At 38.2% G+C, this 26,330-nt stretch overlaps 1 protein-coding gene across 2 annotated transcripts in view; it reads left to right on the top strand.

Annotated features, from left to right (window-relative positions):
- The window catches only part of ift122 (intraflagellar transport 122 homolog (Chlamydomonas)), a 217,225-nt gene that overhangs the window by 5,434 nt on the left and 185,461 nt on the right, over positions 1–26,330 (top strand). For both annotated transcript variants that reach the window (XR_009506855.1, XM_059944491.1), the window contains exons 2-8: positions 3,533–3,599; positions 7,701–7,785; positions 10,847–10,925; positions 13,010–13,086; positions 13,900–13,966; positions 20,566–20,706; positions 26,038–26,113. Coding sequence is in view for 1 of the 2 variants with exons in the window: in XM_059944491.1 (XP_059800474.1) it covers positions 3,533–3,599; positions 7,701–7,785; positions 10,847–10,925; positions 13,010–13,086; positions 13,900–13,966; positions 20,566–20,706; positions 26,038–26,113 (592 nt within the window). In the remaining variant the exon portion in view is untranslated. The remainder of the gene's footprint in view (positions 1–3,532; positions 3,600–7,700; positions 7,786–10,846; positions 10,926–13,009; positions 13,087–13,899; positions 13,967–20,565; positions 20,707–26,037; positions 26,114–26,330) is intronic.

Genomic DNA, 26,330 nt, shown 5'->3' with positions numbered 1-26,330 from the left:
GCAGAGAAATTGGAGAGATTGGGCTTGTACACGCTGGAATTGAGGAGATTGAGAGGGGATCTGATTGAAACGTTTAAGATAATTAAAGGATTTGATAGGATTGAGGCAGGAAATATGTTCCAGATGTTGGGAGAGTCCAGTACCAGAGGGCATGGATTGAGAATAAGAGGTCAGTTATTTAAAACAGAGTTGAGGAAAAACTTCTTCTCCCAGAGAGTTGTGGAGGTGTGGAATGCACTGCCTTGGAAGACGGTGGAGGCCAATTCTCTGGATGCTTTCAAGAAGGAGCTGGATAGATATCTGATGGATAGGGGAATCAAGGGATATGGGGACAAGGCAGGGACTGGGTATTGATAGTGAATGATCAGCCATGATCTCAGAATGGCAGTGCAGACTCGAGGGGCCGAATGGTCTACTTCTGCACCTATTGTCTATTGTCTATTGTCGATAGGTTGACTCATTGTAGAGCCTAATGACTAAGAGTAAGAATGACCTCGTACAGTGCATTTTGGAACAATGCAGTTGTCTTAGTTAATACTAAAAGTGCTTCTGTGTTCGATCAAGGTGGCATACAGAGGGTGAGAAACATTGTCCAGAATTGCCAGGATTTTCTGTCGGGCCCTTTGTTCTACCACAGCCTCCAGTGTGTTCAGATTGATTCCTATAACAGAGCCAGCCTTTCTAAACAGTTTATTGAGCCTGTTGGCATCACCCATGCTGATGCCATTTCTCCAGCACACCATGGCATAGAAGATTGTACTGGCAACCACAGACTTGTAGGACATGTCAAGGAGAGGCCTACATACTCCAAAGGACCTCCATCTCCTCAGGAAGTAGAGGCGATCCTGGCCCTTTTACACAGCCTCTGTGTTGGTGCTTCACTCAAGTCTTTCATCCAGGTACACCCCCAGTTACTTGTAGGTCCTCACCACATCCACGTCCTCACCGTCACAGAGAGCAGTCCAGGCTTAGTTTTCCGAAAGTCCATCACTAATGCTGAAGTGGGTGTGAACAGGAGACCAGTTGTCAAACTTATTTGAAGAATTGGTTTAACTCATTAGCCCATTCACATCTACATTCCAAGGCTCTACAGCTAGGCTGATTGAAGCTAGTGATGTTCTTCATGCCTTTCACACCTCCCACGTGTTACTCTGCCCAAACTTATTTTCCAGCTCTCTCCTGTATTCCTCCTTAGTCACCTTAATCATCTTCAGTTCCCTAAATGTCTTGTACTATGGAGACAAGTACCCAAGATGGAGCTAACTGGTTTTACAATTTTCTGTAGCTTCTCTTGGACCTGTGCAGTCGCACATACCACCTCCCCATACAAGACAGTGATACAGTCTGTCAGAATGCTCTCCATGGTACATCTATAGAAGTTTTTGAGTGTTTTAGTTGACAAACCAAATGCCTTCAAACTCCTAATGAAATGTAGCTACTGTCTTGCCTTTTTATAGCTGCATCGATAGGCAGGTTAGATACCAACTGGGACCAGGTTAGATCCAGGTTAGATTCTAGAACCCAGGAACTTGAAATTGCTCACTCACTCCACTTTTGATCCCCCTATGAGGATTGGTGTGTGTTCACTTGTCTTATCCTTCCTGAAGTCCACAATCAGCTCTTTCAAGTCAAGTCTTTTATTGTCATTTCGACCATAACTGCTAGTACAGTACATAGTAAAAATGAGACATTTTTGGAAGACATGTCTACAATGGTGCAAAATGTACTCTGGATGGGGGACTTCAGCGTCCTGTGCCAAGTTTGGCTCAGTAGCACCCTCACTAACTGACATGACACTATTATACTGTAGCTGCTAGACAGAAAAGTGTGTCTGATAGAGAGCCAACACAGGGCATAAGGCAACTTGATCTCTTCTTACCAATCTAGCTCTTACAGTTTTCCATGACTATTTAGGTGAGAATGACTGCTTTTTTTCCTCCAAAAATACTTCATTCAGAAATATTACAAAATAAAGTTATTTACATAGAAAAAAAGTCTGGTAAATCTGAGTCCTTATACAATAAATAAAGTTATTTACAATAAATTATGTGTTGATTCTCTGTTCCTATTCAAATTAAAGATGTTTACAATAAAACATACATTGACTCTCAAACTTTAGTCAAGGATTAAAGACTTACTTAAAATAAAATTATTAACGATAAACATCCAGGCATTGACTCTCATTTCTTTACCGAAGTTCCTTTACTGTCTATACATTTCCAGCCACTCCTGGGGCACCATGTTGACTCATCTATCAGCAGAGAATGACTGCTGCAACATCTTGAGGATCTTCTATTTCTCTATTAGGTGGTCTGGCACAACTATAATGCTAGATTCAGAAAACATCTCTTGATCTAAAACTAAGTATCTATGAGACATTTTTGCTATATTTCATTAGGAGTTTAAGGAAATTTGGTATGTCACCAAAGACTCTCATGAATTTCTACATCACTAACAAGAAAATCTGCAGATGCTAGAAATCCGAGTAACACATACAACATGCTGAAGGAACTCAGCAGGGCAGGCAGCATCTATGGAAAAATGTACAGTCATTGTTTCATGCTGAAACATTGACTATACGTTTTCCATAGATGCTGCCTCGCCTGCTGAGTTTATCCAGCATTTTGTGTGTGTTGACTGTATCACTGTCTGGAGTGCAGGGAGGGGGTTGCTACTCCACAAGATCGATATAAACTGCAGAGAGTTGTAAATGTAATTAGCTCCATCATGGGCACTATTTGCCATAATATCCAGGACATCTTCAAGGAGCAACAACTCAGAAAGGTGGCATCCATCATTGACCCACATCACTCAGGTCATGCCTTGTTCTTATTACTATCATCAGAAAGGAGGTGCAGAAACCTGAAGAGAGATACTCAACAATTCAGGAGCAACTTCTTCCCCTCTGCCATTTGATTTCTGAATGGATATTGAACCTATGAACACTACCTGACTACTTTTTGATTTCTATTTTTGAAATATTTATTACATTTAACTATTTCATATATACTTACAGTAATTCAGTTTTTTTTCTGTTATGTATTGCATTGTAATGCTGCCACAAAGAAGCAAATTTCATGACATTTGCCTGTGATCTTAAGCCTGATTCTGATAATTAGTGTAGAATTGTATCCCATTACAGCACTTTCCTACTATCCAGCCTGGGGTCAAATAAAGGGGGAAATAATAGATTGGAAAATAATAATGTATGGGATGGTTGGTTGTTGTATAGTGAGGGTAGTTGCAGAATATACTAAAGGACAGCAGAATATACTAAAGTTTGGTGTAGAAAATAGATTGGTGGGTGGGATTAGTTTTATAAGCTAGATGGAGAGTTGTGAACGGAGAGAGAAAGTTTATAAATTGGAATAAAGGAATTGTGTTTTGAACAGGAGGAAGTAACAATACACTTAGGGCAAGAATCTTTGTTTCTGGATAGTCAACTAAATCATTGCAAGCAATTTCTGAATTTTACTTGGCATTAATTCATTCCTTCTAAATTAACAAAATATTTTTTATTGCATTTCCACAGTATTTACGATATAGCATTCAAACCAGATGGAACCCAGTTGATAGTAGCATCAGGAAACAGAGTTCTGGTACGTTTGGATAATTCACCATCTCAGCACTCATGCACGTACACCCCAGTAAATCTCACATGTCAACACCTTCTTCACTGAGTTTGAATGGGAGGTCAGGGTTTCTTTGCTGTTGTGGCACATTGATCAAGGCATAGAACTTCATTGTAGAAAAGAAAATCAAATAGTGAAAGTCATGCTGGGTATCTGAAACATAAATGGAAAGTGTTGGAAAAATTCTGCAAGTCAAGCAGTATCTCAATGGTCAGTGTCCTTCCCAAAAAGGGAGATACAAGTTAGTTTTCTATAAGAGAGAAGTAGCATGTAGAACAAAGGTAGTGTCTGTGATAGAATGAGTCAAAATGGTTTTACAGAGACAGTTATCAACATAAATCTCTAGGTATAAGTTAGTGGTATGTTGGTACAAACTACTGAGCAGGCTAAATGTGTGTGTTGGATACAAGAAACAGAGATAATATGATGTTAAATAGTGTATAATGTGGATAGTATGGAGGGTTGCAGGTTGCAATGGGACATTGATCAGATGCAGAGCTAGGCTGTGATGTAGCATATAGAGTTCAATCCGGAAAAGCGTGAAGTGATTCATTTTGGAAAGTTGAATTTGAAGGAAGAACAGAGGGTTAATGGCAGGATTCTTAACAGAGTGGAGGAACAGAAGATATTTAAAAAGGCATATGGTGTACTGTATTGGCCATTATTAGTTGACAGGTTGAGTTCAAAGAGCCCTGAGTAATGTTTCAGCTCTATAAAATCCTGGTTAGATCACACTTGGAATATAGTGTTCTGGTCATCTTAATGAAGGATGTGAAAGTTTTAGAGAGTGCAGAGGAGACTTACCAGGATACTGCCTGGACTAGGGGGCATGTCTTATGAAGACAAGTTGAGTGAACTAGGGCTTGACTTGATAGAGGTGTACAAGATGATAAGAGGTAAAGGTCACCATAGAGTTTTTCTCAGCGGAAAAAGCTAATAGAAGGGGGCATAGTTTTAAGGTGATTGGAGGAAACTATGGGGGGGTGGATTTCAGAACTTCTTTGCACAGGGAGAGGTGTGTTCTTTGCCAGGGTTGATGGTGGAGGCAGATACACAAGGGGCAATTAAGAAATTCTTAGGCAGATGGATGATAGGAAAATGGAGGGTTAAGTAGGAGGGAAGGATTAGATTGATCTTGGAGTAGGCTGAACGTTGTGGCTATACTGTATTGTAATGTTCTCTGTTTTACGGTTCACTTGTCCATCATGAAAAATAACCAATCTGTGGTTGCATGAAACCTTCTCAGCTCCCTTTTGTCCATAGTAATATTTTGGCAATTACAGTCAACGGAATATACAAGAGAATTGCAACAGATTTCAAAAAAATCGCCACTTTCTCTGCCCTAGCTTGCTCTCTTCTTTACCCACAATTGGAAACAATAATTGGTGTTGGATTTTTATTTTAGTTTCTATTTTTACAAGGACCCAGAAATCAATTTAATAGCATTAACATTTAAATTAGAATTTGACCTTCATTTTGATACTATTTTCAAGAGTTTCATAATGTTATTCTTCCGAGCAAATGACACTAATAAATAAATCACTAATAAAGTATTCTAAAATAGGAAAATAGAAAATGTTAGGTGAAGCAGCATATGTGGAAAGATGAACAGTTAATGTTTCAGATGAGGGACCCTTCACACTGGCAAAGAGAGAAATCATTTAGTCTGAATAGTTGTGAAATATAGGTGAAACCAGAGGAGCTTGTGACAGATGGATTAAAATACAGTAGTTGTGTAAAATGATGCTGATATGGTTTTGGACATATTCAGCAGGCCATACTATATGAGGGAAAGAAAAAGGGATGCCAGGCAGCTCTTGTTTTGATAGGAGAAAAGGGAATGTTAACAAAACACATTGATGATGGTAGAGCAGTGGATGTAGTGTATATGGATTTCAGTAAGGCATTTGATAAGGTTCCCCATGCAAGGCTCATTCAGAAAGTAATGAGGCATGGGATCCATGGAGACCTTGCTTTGTGGATCCAGAACTGGCTTACCCACAGGTGGTTGTGGATGGTTAGTATTCTACTTGGAAGACGGTGACCAGTGATGTTCCGCAGGGATCTGTTCTTGGACCCCTCCTCCTTGTGATTTTTATAAATGACCTGAGTGAGGAAGTAGAAGGGTGGGTTAGTAAGTTTGCTGATGACACAGAAGTTGGGGGGGGGGAGGTGTTGTGAATAGTCTGGAAGGTTTTCAAAGGTTACAGCGTGACATCAATAGGATGCAGAACTGAACTGAGAAGTAGCAGATGGAGTTCAACCTGGATAAGTGTGAAGTGGTTCATTTTGGTAGGTCAAATTTGAAGTCAGAATATAATATTAATGGTAAGATCCTTGGCACTATGGAGGATCAACGAGATCTTGGGGTTCATGTCCATAGGATACTCAAAGCTATGCAGTGTTGCTAAGAAGGCATTTGGTGTGTTCGGCTTCATCAGCTGTGGGATTAAGTTCAAGAGCCAAGAGGTAATGTTACAGCTGAATAAGACCTTAGTTAGAACCCGCTTGTTCAGTTCTAGTCACTTCATTACAGGAAGGATGTGGATAGTATAGAGAGAGCTTAGAGGAGATTTACAAGGATGATGCCTGAATTGGAGAGCATGCCTTATAAAAATAGGTTGAGTGAATTTGGCCTTTTCTCTTTGGAGTGATGGAGGATGAGAGGTGACCTGATAGAGGTGTTTCTCACAATGAGAGTGATGGGTGCATGGAATGCACTGTCACTGAAGGTGATGGAGGCGGACTCATAGATGGATACATGTAGCTTAGAAAAGTAGAGGGGTATGCAGTAGGAAAATTCTAGGCAGTTTCTACAGTAGGTTACGTGGTCGGCATAGCATTGCAAGCCAAAGGGCCATTAATGTTCTGTAGGTTTCTATGTTTCTATTTGAAGTTAAGAAAATACAGTGTTATCTGGAAGGCTTCAAAGTGCTTTAAGCTCGCATTGAGTCTCTTTGTAAGAGTACAGGAAATCACAGACATAACAGAATGGAATAGTCTATTAAAACAGCACACAATTGAAACCTCAAGACCATTCCCATGACTTAGTGCAGGAGTTCCACTAAACAATCACCTAATATGCAATGTAGAGGAAACTACATTGTGAACATCAAACTGGAACAAGTAATAATGAAGCACGAGTTCACCAGGATGGTGGGAAATGAAGAACAAATATTGTACATCCACAGAAAAGTGCCATACAATGGAGAGAGTTAGGCAGGGATGGAAGTGTAAATAAGAGTAGCAAAGGGAACTGTTCCTGTCAACTGCTGAAAGGGCAGGGAATGCTGTGGCTGTTGGCAGAATCTTGTTCAAGCTGGCATAAATTTTAAAGGATACATTTGATGTGGGCACTGGTGGTGTTGAAGGTATGAACCCAAGAAACTGCTCCTGTTCTGTCCAGGGATGGAAGGTATGAGGGGAAATAGATGAGATTAATCAAGGGGGCTGTTTACAATGGTAGAGAGGAAGCCATGGTTAAGAAAGAAGGAAGATGTTTCAGAGGTACCTCGTCGTCAGAGATGGGAGATTAGAAAATACAATTAAATCCTTACAGCAGGTTGGGTGCGAGGAGATAACTATGGTAGTCTGTGAGCTTGTAGTGAATGGTGATCTTTAGCCTGTCAAGTAAGATGAGGATAGAATAGTCAAGAAAAGGAGTCCGATGGACCATTTAAAGATGAGGGTATGGTGGAATCAGCTGCAAAAATGTTGAAAGCATATGCCAATGTAATGGAGAAAGGGTTGATAGATTCAGCCCAGGTAGGATTGAAACATGGACTTCTTTGTATTGTCAAAAAGGCAGGTGTAATTTGAGACCACACAAGTGCCTGCAGCTGCAGCATTGATCTGGAGAAATGAATAAAGTTTTAAGAAAGTTAGCCAAATACATTTCTGCAAATGCACTTTCACCTTTTGAACTGAAGCATTGGCCAAAAGGTGGAATCACAATAAAAACACAATCTTGCTCTTGCAAGATTGAACGTATGATATTGACAATAAAAATAAAAAGAACAATGCTGGCCATGTGAAGGGATCGTAAAATATGCCATGCTGTATTTTTAGGTGTATGACACTTCCGATGGAACACTCATTCAACCACTCAAAGGGCACCGGGACACAGTCTACTGTGTAGCCTACGCTAAAGATGGTAGGTGTCAATGCTCGTGTGCTTAAAGAATGGACTCATGTATTAGATGAAGAGAAAATATTTCTGGTGTTTGATGGCTCTGGGATTGGAATATATATGTTCTGGTTTTCAGGAATGGTTAGGAAACATTTGGAATGCAAAGAATGGAATGTGTCAAGACACTCTTCCACAAAATAATTCGTGTGTGTGTGTGTGTGTGTGTCCCCTTAATTCCCGGTGGAGTTATCGGCCTGCCGTCATGATTGCACCAATCTTTTTGGTGATTGCTCATCGTATGGTGTGACTTGGGCATCTGAATCTGGCGGAGCCCATCCCTCTCTGGGTTTTTTTTTCACAATGTTGAGTTGCTAGCTCAACACTCAACCCCATGGCATGGATGGAGAGTGTGCAAGGGAGCCAGCCGGATTGGAACTCGGGACTTCTCGCCCCGAAGTCCAGTGCTGGTTTTTGTTTGGTCATTTGTAAATTTGGGGACTCAGAGATTAAAACAAAGTGGCCAAAGGTCGATACATGGAATTAGCTCACAGATAAGCCAGCCTTGAGGAGGTAAATTGCTCAGTTATGATTTTATATTCAAATGGTTCAAATTGTACATTCTTTAAGATCACCCACCCTTCACTGTCTTGTATGGGAGTCAACTGCACAGGACCAAAAGAAGCTGCAGAAGGTCGTATATTTAGTCGGCTATATTTTGGGTAATAGCCTACAAAGTACCCAGGACACCTGCATGGAGTGGTGTCTAGGAAAGGCAGCGTCCATTGTTAAGGATCCCCCAGTACCCAGGGCATGCCCTTTTCTCAATGTTACCATCAGATAGGAGCTACAGAAGCCTGAAGGCACACACTCATCAATTCAGGAACAGCTTCTTCCCTTCTGCCATCTGATTACTGAATGGACATTGAACCTGTGAACCTCACTTTTTCCAATATATTATTTCTGGTTTTTGCATGATTTTTAATCTCCAATATGCATATACTGTAATCAATTTATTTGTTTATTCTTTTATGTTATGTGTTGTATTGAACTACTGCTGATAAGTTAACAAGTTTCACGACATGTGCCGGTGATAATAAATCTGATTCTGATTCTTCTCTTGTGCTTAATAAATGAAGTTCAAGTTCAAGTTTAATTGTCATTCAACCATACTGGAATAACCATGAATACAGCTAAACGGAACAGCATTACTCTGGAGCTAATGTGTAAAACACAGTGCAACAGTCATACATTGCACAGGGCACAAATAGCACAGACAAGATAGCAAGCATATAAAAGAGCAACAAAATACAGTCACATAAAAAAGATGTAGCCTAAGTCCATGAGTGTTGCAGCAGTTTGCATTTGAGCATAATACAGTTTTGCTTTCTACTGAGCGAACACTTAAGGGTTGGGGGGGGGGGGGGGCAGCACTGACTCCAGCATGGACGCTCTGCCACACCACCTCTGGCACTCCGGTGGAGCACCTGACTCCAACTCCTTCCCTTGGGTGGCTGCAAACGTGCAATACCGCAGCTTGACGTCTAGTCTTTGCAATGACCAGGGTCACGCAGGGTCACTGACCACCCCCCGCCATTCGCCAATAAAAAAAATGAAATGGATTTGCAGTGGGAATCACTTGCGATCACTAGAAAAGTGACCGAGATGATCGCTTGCTGTTAGACTACATAGTGCCTTTGCGTTCTGACGCAGGCAACAGCACGATCTGCACCAAGTCCAGCTCCTTCAGTTTCTCTGCCAATAATCAGCTCACGGAAGAAGTAGAGCTGTAGTACTTCAAGTTTTTAATGTCCAGTAGGATCTTGTGATTAGAAAATATACGTATAAAAAAGACAATAACCTTTGGTTGGCCCCGTAGAAGTCTCTGTGTTCTAGTGCGCCTCCATCTTACTCAAAGTCCCAATCTGCTCAATCTATCTCCATAACACAGTCCTCGAGTCCAGCGGCATCCTTGCAATCTCTATACATTCTTTCTAGCTTAATGGCAAATTTCTTAAAACAGGTTGACTAAAATTCCATACAATATTCCAAATATCTTGTACAACTGCAGTGTGACTGCACTGATTAAAGAAAGCCAGTGTGCCATAAGTCTACATGCGAAATCTATTTCAGGGAATCATGTACTCCTCAGTTCCTCAGACCTGCAGATTTGAAACTTTATTTTTACAAGTTTGCTGATGACACCACTGTTATGGGCTGTGCCAAAGGTGAAGATGAATTGGCATACAGGAGAAAGATTGAAAATTTGGCTGGGTGGTGTAATAATAACTCAATGACGGTAAGACCAAGGAACTGATTGTTGACATCAGGAGAGGGAAACCAGAGGTCCATGGGCCAGTAATCATCAGAGGATCAGTAGTGGAGAGCATCAGTAACTTTAAATTCCTGGTTGTTACCATCATAGAAGACTTGAAGAAAGCACAACAGCACCTCTAATTTCTCAGGAGTCTGCGGAGTTTTGGTATGTCATCATAAACCTTGGCAAACTTCCAAAGATGGAAAGTGTGCTGACTGCTTGTATTACAGTCTGGTATGGGAACACCAATGCCTTTGAGCGGAAAAATCCTACAAAAGGTAGTGGAGTCGGCCCAGTACATCAAAGATAAAAACCTTACAACAGTTGAGCACATCTTCATGAAACGTTACTGTAGGAAAGTGGCATCCATTTTCAAAGATTCTCACCACCCAGGCCATGCTCTTTTCTCGCTGCTGCCATCAGGTAGAAGGTACAAGTGCCTCAGGATTTGCACTACCAAGTTCAAGACAGTTACTACTCCTCAACTATCAGGATCTTGAACAAAAAGGAGTAACTACACTCACTTAGGAACTCTTTTGTTATTTCATGCTTGCTATTTATTGCTATTTATTTATATTTGCTTTTCATCGTTGTCCTTTGATCCTGTTTACAATTACTGTTTTATAGATTTACTAATGCTGCAGAAAAAGAATCTCAGGGTTATATCTGGTGACATGTATGTACTCTGATAATAGATTTTACTTTGGACTTTTAATTTTATTAACTTTCATTCTTCTGCTTGAACTAATGAATTGATTATGGTTATTTCAGGTAAACGATTTGCATCAGGTTCCACTGACAAGAGTGTTATTATCTGGACCTCTAAACTAGAAGGCATCTTGAAATATACGTAAGTTTTCTTTATTGATGTCCTTTGCTGAGACAGATAACATTGTTGAACTCCTGGAAAAAGTTTCCAAAGGAAGGTCAAATTTTCATTTAAATGTTAATGCTATTAAAATGATTTCTGGGTCTTTGCTAAAATAGAAACTAAAATGAAAATCTTTCCCCAATTATTTTCAATTGTGTGAAAGGAATAGAACAAGCTGGGCCAGAGAGAATGTCAATTATAAGTATGCAAGTCTGCTGCCAGCTCTTGAGATCTGTTACAATTCTCCTATATATTCCTTTGACTACAATTGACAAAACATTGCTATTGATAAAAGGACCTGAGATGTTTTTATGCAATCACAGATTGGTTATTTTTCCTGATTGACAAGAGAACCAGTGGGGCTGATTTTTATTTTTCAGTTTCTCATCGTTTTTGCAGTAGCATCTGGTATATAGTGGTGTGCCTCAGGGATCTGTACTGGGTCCAATGTTGTTTGTCATATACATGAATGATCTGGATGATGGGGTGGTAAATTGGATTAGTAAGTATGCAGATGATACTAAGATAGGTGGCGTTGTGGATAATGAAGTAGATTTTCAAAGCTTGCAGAGAGATTTAGGCCAGTTAGAAGAGGGGGCTGAAAGACGGCAGATGGAGTTTTATGCTGATAAGTGTGAGGTGCTACATTTTGGTACGACTAATCAAAATAGGACATACATGGTAAATGGTAGGGGATTGAAGAATGCAGTAGAACAGAGTGATCTAGGAATAATGGTGCATAGTTCCCTGAAGGTGGAATCTCATGTGGATAGGGTGGTGAAGAAAGCTTTTGGTATAAATCAGAGCATTGAGTATAGAAGTTGGGATGTAATGTTAAAATTGTACAAGGCATCGGTGAGGCCAAACTTGGAGTACTGTGTACAGTTCTGGTCACTGAATTATAGGAAAGATGTCAACAAAATAGAGAGAGTACAGAGGAGATTTACTCGAATGTTACCTGGGTTTCAGCACCTAAGTTACAGAGAAAGGTTGAACAAGTTAGGTCTTTATTCTTTGGAGCGTAGAAGGTTGAGGGGGGACTTGATAGAGGTATTTAAAATTATGAGGGGGCTAGATAGAGTTGACGTGGATAGGCTTTTTCCATTGAGAGTAGGGGAGATTCAAACAAGAGGACATGAGTTGAGAGTAAGGGGCAAAAGTTTAGGGGTAACACAAGGGGAAACTTTACTCAGAGTGTGGTAGCTGTTTGGAATGAGCTTCCAGTAGACGTGGTAGAGGCAGGTTCAATATTGTCATTTAAAGTATAATTGGATAGATATATGGACAGGAAAGGAATGGAGGGTTATGGGCTGAGTTCAGGTCAGTGGGACTAGGTGAGAGTAAGCATTCAGCACGGACTACAAGGGTCGAGATGGCCTGTTTCCGTGCTGTAATTGTTATATGGTTATATAAGCTTACACTAACTTAGCCAAGAACCATGTTGATGAGGCTCAGACCCAATTTATAGTAATGTTCTGATAACCTGGCACATTTGTTGTATCTGGCATGTGATGCTATGTTCCTGTAATGCTGCTGCAAATAAGTTTCTTAGTGGACCTGCTTGTAACTGTGACAATAAACTCAACTTTGACTTACTTGCATCTGAGTAATCCAATCAATGGAAGTCAATAATATTTAACAATGTCTGTTGACTGTTTGGCTTATTCTGCCAGAGAATACAGCCTTCTAGATTGACATGATCATGTGTGAACTTAGCTTTGTGGGTGGTCACAGAAATCTCAAAATTGAGCCTAATTCAATGGCTCTCAGTGGTGTTGAATATTGCCTTCCACATATGCTGGATACGGTGTTACGGGGAGATAGTGGGGATCTTCTACTGTGTTTTGCCTGTCTAGACCTTATCCTTTTTTGTACTCCGGATGCTTGAGAATAATGAGTGAGTCAGCAAATTATAGGAATTTCTGAACAGTCGGAAAATGTTTTACTCTCCTGTAGTAGGCTAATATATACTTAGTACAATATAGTGGAGTGGAAAATACTCAATATCTGTTGGTGATCTAATTTAAAATGATTAACTTTATTTGTGTTTCCATCTAATGTAGCCATAATGATTCCATTCAGTGCATTGCATATAATCCAGTAACGCACCAGCTGGCTTCCTGTTCCTCCAGTGATTTTGGTAATTTTATCTTTTAATATTTTCAAAACCTAAATAAAAACTAAAACTATTGTTCATTACATTTGATGATAAGCTCTCCCTTATTGGTGACTTTGGATATTGAGCACTGTAGAAAAATAAGATAAGATGGCAAGGAATTTAACTTTATTTTATTGCCAGCAGGTGGAGCTCCTGAGTGCTCGTGTGATCTAGGGAAAATGTGCCTGATGAGTTTATGGCTCAAGGAATTGTGTTTCTGTCATTAAGCTGTTGACATGAACACAACAGTAGCAGGGAAGGGAATTTAGGAGATTTGTGGCGGAGGCACAACCATAGGGTGTTGATTTGGTCAGGGATAGGAGAGTGATAGTAAGTGAAGCAGGCAAGGAGAACAATATGGTAGGAGTGCAGGATCCTGACCCTTTAGTAATTTTCCAGTGGTATGTGGTTCTTTCAGCTGTACAGGTGATAGTAATGAATGAGCTAACTGAATCAGTCACCTGGTTAAGAAGCTATTCAAACTGGGGCAGCAACTAACAATGTAGTGCTAGAATGTTACAGTAGAGTGAGAAGTATTTATAAGGTTTTCTGGAGCTAGAGTCCAGAAGGTTGTGTTTCCTGACCAATTCCGTGGTTCAGGTTATCTGTTCTACTCAGTGTATACTCAAACCCCCGTGGGGGAAATAACATACACTACATGACCCCTTGTTTATATTTCTTTTATTTTAATGTTCTGGCTGTCTTACTGAATTCATTTATTGTGAGATTAGAATTCCCACATTTGTAATAATATAGCTTAATTTTTCTTTGGTGTTTAAAACAATTTGATTACAGGTTTGTGGTCTCCAGAGCAAAAATCTGTCTCCAAGCACAAAGTCAATAGCAAAATCACTTGTTGCAGGTAAATCAGAATTGCTACATTTACCAATGCTTTTTAGTCTTAAAGATGTTTCCAATGCTGATGTTAGCTTACAGTGGTTACAAACTGCTTTTTCTCCAAAACAACATATTATAAGAGTGTGATGACATTTCTTTTTGGTACAGTTGCATGTCTATTAACATAGGTTTGCGATGTATATCTAGACATTTTGCTTTGTGCTGGTTTAACAATTTACTGCAGTTGAGAAAGACTACAGATTCATTAAGTCTTAAAATATTTTGCAACAGTGAACAGTTTTAGAGAATCAAAATGTTTTAATATGTTGGTGTTTGTAGGAATATGATACAGCTTCAACTTTTCTTTCTTTTTAAATCTTTTCATTAATTTTCAAACATTGGCATAATAACAATAGTAATACAGAGAGATTGGGAATACATAGTTAATGAACAATGTATACAAGTATAAGCTATAGATAACATAAGTGTATTAAGCCTCCCAAACTTTTAATGTAGTTAATATAATGGGGGAAAAATGCCAAAAAGAAAAACCCCAAATTAGAAATAAAAAAAGCTAAACTAAGCAAACCTAAACTAAACAAAGCTGGGCTCTTATATTACAACAGATATAATCAATAGTGTAAATAGCTCCGCTCCTCTATCCAGGTATTTAAGGATAATGAAAAGGATTTGGAAAAGGTCAAATTACATCATATGAAAGTATTGAATAAATGGTCTCCAAATTTCTTCGAATTTAACCAAGGGTCAAAAATGACACTTCTGATTTTTTCTAAATTTAAACAAGATATAGTTTGAGAAAACCATTGGAATGTAGTAGGAAGATTAATCTCTTTCCAATTCAATAGAATGGATCTTCTTACCATTAATGTAACAAATACAATCATCTGACAAGCTGAAGAGGATAAATAACTATTTTCCACCATTGGTAAGTCAAAAATTGAGGTAATAGAATGAGGATGTAAATCAATATTCAGAGCAGTTGAAATAATATCAAAAATATCCAATATTTCTCCGAATAAGGGCAGGACCAAAACATATGAGTCAAGGAGGCTACTTCCGAATGACATCTATCACAGATAGGATTTATGTGTGACTAAAAACAAGCGAGCTTGTCTTTAGACATGTGGCCCCTATGCACCACCTTGAATTGTATCAGCGCATGTTTAGCACATATTGAGGAAGAGTTAACTAATTGAAAAATTTTCTCGCATTTCCCTGTAGGTAAGGAAAGTCGAAGTTCTTTTTCCCATTCATTCTTGATTTTATCTGATATACCTGGCTGTATTTTCATAATCAGATCATAAATAGTTGCTATTAAACCCTTCTGATAAGGGTTTAAACCTAAAAAAATTTCCGTGATATCTGTTGGGTATAAGTTTGGAAAAGTCTGTAACATATTATTCAAAAAATTTCTAATTTGTAAGTATAAGGAAAATGGGGCTTAGGTAAATTATATTTATTAGACAACTGTTCAGAAGACGTGAAACAATTATCCAAGAATAAGTCACGAAAACATATTATATCCTTCGTTTTCCATCTCAAAAAGGCTTGATCCATAACAGAGGGTTGGAAAAAGAAACTAGATATAATAGGGTTTAAAAGAATAAACTTATTCAAGCCAAAAAAATTCATGAAATTGAAACCATATTTGTAATGTATATTTAATTATTGGACCATTTGTTTACTCAATTTAGAAAGGGCAAAGGGAAGCGAGGTACCTAAGACAGAAACCAGTGAAAACCCTTGTACAAATTTACATTCAAGGTTTACCCATTGTGGACTTTGAATTACATCCAAGTCCTGTGTCCAAAATATTAATTATCTAATATTAATTGCCCAGTAATGAAATCTTAAATTCAGCAATGCCAAACCACCATCCTGACCACTATTTTGATATCAACAATATCAAAAAAGGATTTAGAAATAAAAATACGTAGAGCTTGAAATAAATATAAAAATTTAGATAAAGTGATCATCTCAATAGCATTGATTCGACCAATCAGTGATAAAGACAAAGGGGACCATTTAGTAAACAATTGCTTAACCTGATCAACTAAAGGTAAAAAATTAACCTGAATAAATCCTTATGCTTCTTAATAATTTTAACACCCAAATAAGTAAAATTGTCTGTGACCAATTTAAATGGTAATTTTTTATAAATTGGAATTTGCATGTTTAATGGAAATAGTTCACTCTTATTAAGATTCAGTTTGTAGCCGGAAAAGCTACTAAACTGAGCAAGGAGAGATAAAACTGCAGGAATGGATTTATCAGGATTGGAAATATATAGCAACAAATCATCTGCATTTAGTGATAGCTTGAAAGTCCCATTCCCACAGGTAATACCAAAAATGTTGGGTGAATCACAAATTGCTAAAGGTTCCAAAGCAATATCAAATAATAAAGGGCTAAAAGGACAGCCTTGCCTAGTATCACGAAACAACTGAATAAAGGGAGATTTTTGATTATCAGTAAATACTGAAGCCAAAGGGGTATAGTATATCAATTTAATCCAAGATATAAATTTCGGACTAAAATTAGAATTCTCAAGCATGCTAAGTAAATATGGCCATTCAATTCTATCAAACGCTTTCTCGGCGTCCAGTGAGATGACACTCTCTGGAATTCTAGGTGAAGGAGTATAAACTATATTAATTAATTTCCTAATATTAAAAGATAAATGGCAATTTTTAATAAATCCAGTCTGGTCAACAAAGATAATTTGAGGTAATATGTTCTCCAATCTGGTTGTCAAAATTTTAGAAAAAATCTTAGAGTCCACATTCAGCAAGGACATGGGCCTATATGATGCACATTCAATAGGGTCTTTATCTTTTTTAAGAATTAGGGAAATAGAGGCTTCGTAAAAAGATTGCGGTAGTTTACCTATGGTTAACACTTCCTTAAAATTTTTTACGTAACCAGGGAGAGAGTATAGTAGAAAAGGATTTTAAAAATTCTACTGTGTAACCATCCAGACCAGATCCTTTACCTGAATTCATTGAAAAAATAGCCTCTTTTATTTCTTCTTCTGTAATGGCTGCATCTAATGTGAAACATTCACTGGATGACAATTTTGGAATATTCAATTTCCTTAAAAATTTATGTATTATATTAGGGTCATCAGGAGATTCTGATTGATATAAAGAATTGTAAAATGCTTGAAAAGATTTATTTATCTCATCATGATCAACTGTCAGGGTACCATCTTGTTTATGAATCTTGATAATCTGGCATTTGGCCAAAACCATTTTCAATTGATTAGCCAGTAATTTACCAGATTTATCACTATGAATATAAAACTGGAATATATTTTATGAATATAAAATATTATATAAGTTTCACTTAATTGATTTTCAGTTGAAGAGGTTAATAATAGACTATGCTCCATTTGAAGTTTGACTCTCTTTTTATAAAGCTCCTTACTAGGAGCCATAGAATATTTCTTATCAATTTCTTTAATCTTGTCAACCAGCATAAGTATTTCACTATTGATTCGTTTTTTCACTCCAGCAGAATATGAAATAATTTGTCCACGAATATATGCTTTAAAAGTGTCCCATAATATCCCATTGGAAATTTCTTCTGTAATGTTTGTTGAAAAGAAAAAATCAATCTGTTGTCTAATAAAATTGACTAAGTCTGAGTCCTGAAGTAGAGTAGAATTGAACCGCCATTGTCTAGTACTAGAAAATGTATTCATTATCTTCATAGATAGTTTCAAGGGAGCATGGTCAGAGATGGCAATGGAATCATAGTTACAGTCATTAATGGATGGAATTAAACGATATTAAAGAAATAGTCAATTCTAGAATAATTATGATATACATGAGAAAATTCTTTATCCTGAGGATGTAGAAATCTCCAAATTTCTAAAACTCCAGCATCAACCATAAAGGAGTTGATAAAAGAAGCTGATTTGTTCGGAAGTGCCTGATTAGACGTAGATCTATCCATCGAAATCCCCACCCACTATCAACATATAATTATTTAAATTAGGAAGGGATGTAAATAATTGCTTAAAAATTCAGGACAATCAACACTTGCAGCATAAACATTAACCATAACAACTTTTTTGTTAAAAAGTAAGCCAGTAATGATCAGAAATCTACCATTCAGATCTGAAATTGTGTCATAATGAACAAATGAGGTTGAAGAACCAATAAAAATATAAACTCCTTTCATTTTAGCTTGAGAATTCAAATGATACTGTTATTCCTTCCAAAACCTAGAGAAACGCAGATTATCCTCTTTCCTCACATGAGTTTCTTGTACAAAGATAATATTAGCATTCATTCTATGGAATACTTTAAATTTTCTTTCATTTAATTGGATGGTTTAAACTATTTGTATTCCAAGAAATGAAATTAATAATCTTAGCCATGTTACTAATATCTACCATATAGTACGTAAAAGGTCAACCAGAATACAAACTCGTGAACCTAGAAGAGGAAAAAAGGTTCAAAGAGGAACCGAAAGTTACGACACTTTGGACATTTTTGTAGTCTCCAGTCAGCCCAGTTAGAAAAATCTAAGCAAAAAGTAAAAATAGAAATACCCCCTCCCCCACCGCAAAAGCCCGAAAATAAGCCAAAGAATGGCCAGCAAGCAAGGTAACACTAAATTTAACCCCATCTCTCAAGAAAGCTGCCCAAAAGATATATGATTAAAAGAAAACCACCCATATTAAAAAAAAAATTACCGTTAAAAAAAGGCTATAACGGTTAATAATAGTAAAAAAAAAGACTAAAAGTTTAAAACATAAAACAGGGTACTGTTGTACTAATATTTAAAAAAAAAAACAAGCACCAAATGTGTTTTTTTTTCAAACACAACTGAATGAAAATGACTTATCAAAAGAATAGGGTCTCATGGGAAGAAGAAAGCGAAACAACATCTTGGAAAAAAAAACTGAATGCTTCCCCATAAAAATCATAGAGCAGCAAATAGTCAAGCATCAAATCCTTTAGTTAATTACTTTCAAAATCAAATGATTAGTAATGAAGAGAGCAAAATCACAGAAAAAGAAAAAGAGCGTTTACCTAGTCATACAAGAAATACCTACACTGCCGATCGAAAACAAAGCCCTTGAATTATGAAGATCCAGATCTATACACAAATTATTAGCTTAAAAACAAATAAGAACAAATGATGAAAAATACAATACATTGATTAGTACGGAACAGCACGTTGCTCCTCAAGGAAATTTTGGGCTTTAATTGGAAGTTTAAACAGTCGGTGAGAATTATCGGGAAGGATGACTCTCAAACACACTGAAAACACCAAGACCTGTTTGAAACCTTTTCGATGAAACTCTGACAGCATGGATCCAAAAGACATAATTTTGGATTTGTAACACTCCCAACACTTGAGAGGTTGAAGACAACCTTTGTTCCAAAGTTTCAGCTCCACGATCTCTCCGATCAGCGACCTCATCGAGCTCTAAAATTCTTGTTTGTTGTTGTTCAAATTAACGTCTATACAATTTGATACTGACTTCAACCGTCTTTAGGATTCCTTCAAGCGAGGAGAATTTTTGGCTGAGTTTTGCATTGAGTTTTTCATCTAGTTTTTCAACTAGTTTCTCATCTAGAAGCTTCAAAATCGCATCCAGAGTTAGAGGGACTTGCTAAGATGGTGATTTAGCATCACCATTGCTCTTGCCATTGCCGTTAAAGTCTTTCCTGTCTTTAGCTTCTCGTGCTGTAGTATATATTTCCAGCAAACTAAAATCAAGTCTCAAAAAATATATCTGCAATATAAACCACTTTAGTATAGGTATAAGTAAGACATTTAAGGGTGATTACGGTAAAAGAAATAAAAGGAATGGAGCAAAGCCGAAGTGTGCCTCATGCCATGAGTGCCTCCTTGAGATCTCCTCTCAACTTTTGATTAATGGTAAAATTTGCAAACTTTTGGCAGACTTCTCAAGTACTTTCAAAACTAACCATTTTCTGAAATACAAACTTCTGAGTTAGAGAGGTAAAACTTGTCAGCAGTATTAATTTTTAATGCAGCTAGTTTATTCAAGGCCTTCTTATGTAAGTATCAGGTAGAAGTTCCCTTCAGGTTGAGTTAAGGAATTCAGTGGCTGGCCTACAGGTGGGGTTGGATATTGTCATTACCCTAGATTTTGAGAGATTCACCTTCCCAACCACCGTTTACCAGAAATATTTTATTGCTGTAATTGCATTAGTAAAACTGCAACATGTTCTGAAGATGACATGTTCATGTCATGACCTGAAAATTACTGCAGATATTTCAGTTGTCACTCATATTTTGGAAGACATCATCAAATTTAAATTTTGAATTGCCCTTCTAAAGCATTGCATTTAAACAGAATTACTGAGCTGAAATCCCACCTCATATGGTCTGTATGCCAGAGGAGCAGGAGTAGCAGCAGGGAATGCTCAACCATCCTATCACTACTTATTTAACAAGGTGTTTAGTTCATAGGATAGTCAAGCAGCTATAGAAAGCAGAGAAAATTAGTCAAAAATTAAGATTACTTGCATTAGTAAAGATGTTCTTGCCTTGGAACATAGTCCTGTTTAAAAAAATGTTTTTCTTATTGTTCTTTTTTTTTTGGCTACACTTCGATAGTTGGACAAATGATGGTCAGTACTTGGCTATTGGCTTGTTCAGTGGTATTGTCAGTATTCGAAGTAAGAACGGAGAGGAAAAAGTGAGAATTGAACGACCTGGTGGTGTTCCGATATGGTCGATTTGCTGGAATCCTTCCAAGTAAGTAAGAAGATCTAGAATCATAAAAATGCAAAAACAGTATATTCAGTTGCTTGTACACTTGTAATGCAAACAGCAGGAAAGTAACAAAAACAAAATTACAAATGTAATCTTTTTTTAAAGTAGAACTCTTCCTAAATTGAGCTGTATTTTCTTCAATATCCAGTTAATAAATTTTATGGATTTTCAAGGTATACTAAACTCCTTGAGAGTTTTAGAATGAATACTCTACAATACCAGGTGAACTTGCCAAAGAATCATCTAAAACCTAGCAATAGCTATTTAAATGTATATTATTGTGAATTATGGATATAGAAACTGAAACATTTGCTACAGTGTTGGTTTCCAAAATGCCTATTGACTTTGAGAACTTGGCTGAAAAGCTATTTAAACATACCATGAAAATTTCATTTCTCCTAACTCTGTTAGAACATACTGAAGTGCATCCAATCCATTTGATTCCAACTTGTAATCTGTTTAGTTTGCCAGCAAAAAAAAAATCTGTTACCCATTTGTACTGATTAGGAGGCTGATGCAGAAAACAGAAAAAGTAGTCATTTTCTTATCACGGCATTGGTCTACATGGGTAATGCTTTGCTGACATAGTACCTTGTTAATACAAAAAGACCTCTATTGGATCTTGACTTTGGCAGCTGTCTGAGTAAATTTCCATGTATTCTATGTGAGTGTAGGTTTCAGTTCATCAATATATCTGGGATGCCTTGCATGAACAAATCTCTTCAAGTCATGTCACAGTATCTCAATTGAGTTAAGGTCTGGACTCTGACTTGGCCATTCCAAAATACAAATTTTCTTCTTTTTGAACCATTCTAATTGGTATAATTTTTTGAACCTGGATTGTGATGGTTTAAATGATATCATTAATATTGAAGAGAAGTAGTATAATTGTTTGTGTGGCATTAGTTTAGGCAGTTTGTGCAGAGTGACTTAGAGGAAGATCAGATCACATTTTATGGCTAATTAATGCAGAAAACCAGGCAATTGCAAAGGGTTCACAAGCAGTTTCTTGCAACTGTATCAACCTTCAAACCCTTCAACTTCGCAAGCATCTTGTCCCTAGTAATAGCAACAACACTCACTTCTATTCCTGACACTCTCGAACTTCTGGCATACTGCAAGTAGTGAAGATCTATGCATAATATTTAAATCAGTTTATCCAACATTTTCTCGTCTCCCATTACTACCTCCAACGTCATTTTCCAACCGTCCGATATCTACTCTCGCCTCTCTTTTATGTGTCTGAAAAAAACTTCTGGTATCCTCTTTGATATAAGTTGACTAGCTTATCTTCATATTTCTTATTTCCCTCTTTATGGCTTTTTACTTGCCTTCTGCTGATTTTTAAAAACTTCCCAATCCTCTAGCTTCCTCTAACAATCCTCTAACTTTTGCTTTATTATATGCCCTCTGTTTTGGTTTTATATTGTCTCTGACTTCCCTTGTCAGCCTCAGTGGTGTCATTCTACCTTTAGAGTACTTCTTTGGGATATATCTATCCTGTGCCTTCAGAATTGTTCCCAAAAACTTCAGCCAATGATGCTCTGCTGTCAACCCTGCTAGTGTCCCCTTCCAGCTCCTCTCTCATGCCTCTGTACTGCCCTTTACTCTACTGTATTCTTATCTTGCTAAGCAGCCTCAGGTGTGGCACCTTGTCACTGATACATTTGACTTTAGCTTCTTCCTCTCAAATTGGCAGTGTGAATTCTATCATATTATGATCAGTGTCTCCTAAGAGTTCCTTTGCCTTAAGCTCCTAATCAAATCCGGTTCATTACACAACACCCAATCCAGAATTGCCCTTTCCCTAGCGGGTTCAATCACAAACTGCTCGAAAAAGCCATCTCATAGGCATTCTACAAATTCCTTTTCTTGGGATTCAACACCAACCTGATTTTCCCAATCTTCCTGCATATTTAAATCCCCCCCCATGACAATCGTAACATTGCCCTTTTTACCTGACTTTTTTCTTACCCACTGTAATTTGTAGCCCACATAATCACTATGGTCGGAGGCCTGTATGTAACTCCCATCAGGGTCTTTTTAACCTTGCAGTTCCTTAACTCTACCACAACAATTCTATATCTTCCAATCCTATGTCACCTCATTCTAAAGATTTGATTTCATTATTTACCAACAAGGCCATGCCATTTCTCTGTGTACTTACCTGTCCTTTTGATACAATGTATATCCTTGGACATTAAGCTCCCAACTGTAATCTTCTTTCGGGCACATCTCAGTGATGCCTACAGTGTCATACCTGCCAATCTCTTAACTGTGCTACAAGATCATCTACCTTTTACTGCATGCGTTTAAGTATAACATACGTCGTGAAATTCGTGAACTTTGCAGTAGCAGTACAATGAAATACATGATATATATATATATATATATATATATATATAGAGAAAAAAACTGAGTTACATTAAGTATATATATTCTAGTTAAGTTAAAATAAGTAGTGCAAAGTAACAGCAATAAAAAGTAGTGTGGTAGTGTTCAATGTCCATTTAGAAATCAGATAGCAGAGGGGAAGAAGCTGTTGCTGAATCGTAGAGAGTGTGCCTTCAGGCTTCTGTACCTCCTTCCCAACGGTAACAGTGTGAAGTCCTGGATGGTGGGGATCCTTAATGATGGATGCTACCTTCCTTGAGGCACCTCTCCTTGAAAATGTCTTAAATACTGCGGAGGCTGGTACCCATGATAGAGCTGATTAATTTTACAAATTTTTGCAACTTATTTCGATTTTGTGCAGTAGCACTCCACACCCTGCCCCACTCCTCCATACCAGATAGTGATACAGCCAGTCAGAATGCTCTCCACTGTACATTTGTAGATGTTTTCAAGTGTTTTAGTTGACAAACCAAATCTCCTCAAACTCCTAATCAAATATATCTGCTGTCTTGCCTTCTTTATAGCCGCATCAGTATGTGGTGCATCAATATCAATCTGAGGTTAGGCCCTCAGAGATATTGATACCCAGGAATTTGAAATTGTTCACTCTTACCACTTCTGATCCCTCTATGAGGATTGGTTTGTGTTCCCTCGTCTTACCCTTCCTGGAGTCCACAATCAGCTCTTTGGTCTTGCTGAAGTTAAGTGCAAAGTTGTTGCAGTAACACCACTCAACTAACTGGTATATCTTGCTCCTGTATGCCCTTTTGCCACCATCTTATATTTGTCACCCTTTCTAATTTTGCCCCCTTGAAACTCATCCCACTGACTACAGCTTTGCCCTATCATCTGTCTATTCTTCCTGAACAGACCCTGCCATACCTTCAGGGTTTGCTCTGGATTGCTGTCTGTGTAATGCGCAGTGAGAGCAAGAACAGGATGATTTGGCAGATGAATGTGTGGCTGAAGTACTGCTGCAGGGGGCAGGGTCTCAGATTTCTGGAACTCTACCCACAACAATTCTATATCTTCTGATCCTATGCCACCCCTTTGAGGATTTAGACCATAAGATATAGGAGCAGAATTAGGTCATTTGGCCCATCGCATCTGCTCCACGATTTCATCAAGGCTGATACAATTTTCCTTTCAGTCCCAATCTCCTGCCTTGCACCTGTATCCCTTCATGCCCTCACCAATCAAGAACCTCTCAACCTCTACCTTAAATATCATAAAGACTTGGCCTCCACAGCTGCCTGTGGCAAAGAATTCAACAGATTCACCACTCTCTGGCTAAATAAATTCCCTCTCATCAGTGTTCTAAAAGGATGCCTCTCTATTCTGAGGCTGTGTCCTCTGGTCTTAGACTTTCCCACCATAGGATACATCCTCTCCACATCCATTCTATCAAGGCCTTTCACCATTCGATAGGTTTCAATGAGGTCACCCCTCATTCTCCTGAATACTAGTGAATATAGGCCCAGAGCCATCCAGTGCTCTTCATATGACAAATCATTCAATTTTAGAATTATTTTTGTGAACCTCCTTTGAGCCCTCTCCAGTTTTAGCACATCCTTCCTAAGATAAGGGGCCCAAACCTGCAAACCTCCAATTGAGGCCTCACCAGTGTTTTTTAAAGTCTCAACATTACATTCTCACTTTTATTGGATTTGATTTCTGGTATACCAACTGTCTCATCCTCAGCTCTATCTCTCTGTTTCCCTCCTCCTTGCCAAATTAGATTAAACCAGGGTTCCCAGCCTTTTTATGCCATTGCCCAGTGCCATTAAGCAAAGGGTCCATCAACCCCAGGTTGGAAACCCCTGGTTTAAACCCTTCCCAACAGTTCTAGTATACCTGCCCACACAGATATTTGCCACCCTAAGGTTTAGGTCCCTTTTGTATAGGTCATAGTTTCCCCAGAAGATATCCCAATGATCCAGAAATCTGAAACCCTACTCCCTGCACCAGTTCCTCAACCATGCATTCATCTGCCAAATCATCCTATTCTTGCCCTCACTGCACTTGGCATGGGCAGCATTACCCTGGTGGTCCTGCTTTTTAGCTTTCTACCTCACTCCCTAAATTCTCTCTGCAGGACCTGCTCACTTTTCCTACCAATATGATGCCAAGATATACCAAAACCTATGGCTGCTCACCCTCCCCCTTTAGAATGCCATGGCCCTGATCTGATTTGTCCCTGACCCCCGGCAACATACTACCTGGGTGTTTCTATCATGTCCACAGACTGTTGTGTCAACTCCTCTAAGAATGGAATCCCCTATTACAACTGCAGTCCTCTTCTCCCCCTTTCCCTTCTGAGTCATAGTGCCAGAAACCCAGTCACTGCAGCTTCTCCCCGATCGGTTGTTCCCCCTCAACAGTATCCAAAGGGATGTACTTATTGAGGGGAATGCTATAATGTCTGCCCATTTCCTTTCCCCCCCTTCTGACAGTCACCCCAGGTGCTTGCCTCCTGCAACTTAGGGTGATTACCTCCCTTTAGCTCCTAGCTATCACCTTAGTTTCCCATAAGAGCGGAATGTCATTGAGGTACAGCTCCAGTCCTTAATCCATTCTCTGAGAAGCTGCAGCTCAGTGCACCTGGTGTGGATGTAACTATACAGGAGGCTGAAGATCTCTCAGAATTTCTACATCTCACACAAAGAACACAACATAGGCCCTGGAGCTATTCTCATTGCTCTATCAATGCATTAACAGAATAACAGATTACTAGGGGTTATTGTCCTACAATAGGAGTTAAAACATCAAACTTCTGAGCCAATTGATTGAGTCGTCAGAAAGGAACTGGCAGAAAGCATCTATTAATAATGATTATAAATTATCCCATGTCATGTACTAACATACTATTTGATGTACAGTCAACTAAAACTGTCTGAGCATTTATTTTGCATTTTACAGAGATGAACACACTGACATTCTTGCTGTTGCAGACTGGGGACAACGACTTTCTTTCTACCAACTGAGTGGCAAGCAAGTATGTTTGGGAAAGGTTTATGTATTTGGTAGAAAGGCACAGGAATGAGTAACAAATTAGTTTATTTTTTCTGTATATATGAATCTTCAATTTATTTATGTGATTATCAGGTGTGAAAGCTCCTTCTGATAGGTACTTTGCCCTCCCTATCATGGATTCAATGCAACAGTGTCAAAAAATTATACATGTGGATTTATTCTTTCATTTGGCTCGGAAT

The sequence above is a fragment of the Hypanus sabinus genome, chromosome 19, assembly GCF_030144855.1.
Source record: "Hypanus sabinus isolate sHypSab1 chromosome 19, sHypSab1.hap1, whole genome shotgun sequence".
Lineage (NCBI taxonomy): Eukaryota > Metazoa > Chordata > Chondrichthyes > Myliobatiformes > Dasyatidae > Hypanus > Hypanus sabinus.
The sequence above is the reverse complement of the archived record's forward strand: the minus strand, read 5'-3'. Positions and strand labels throughout refer to the sequence as shown.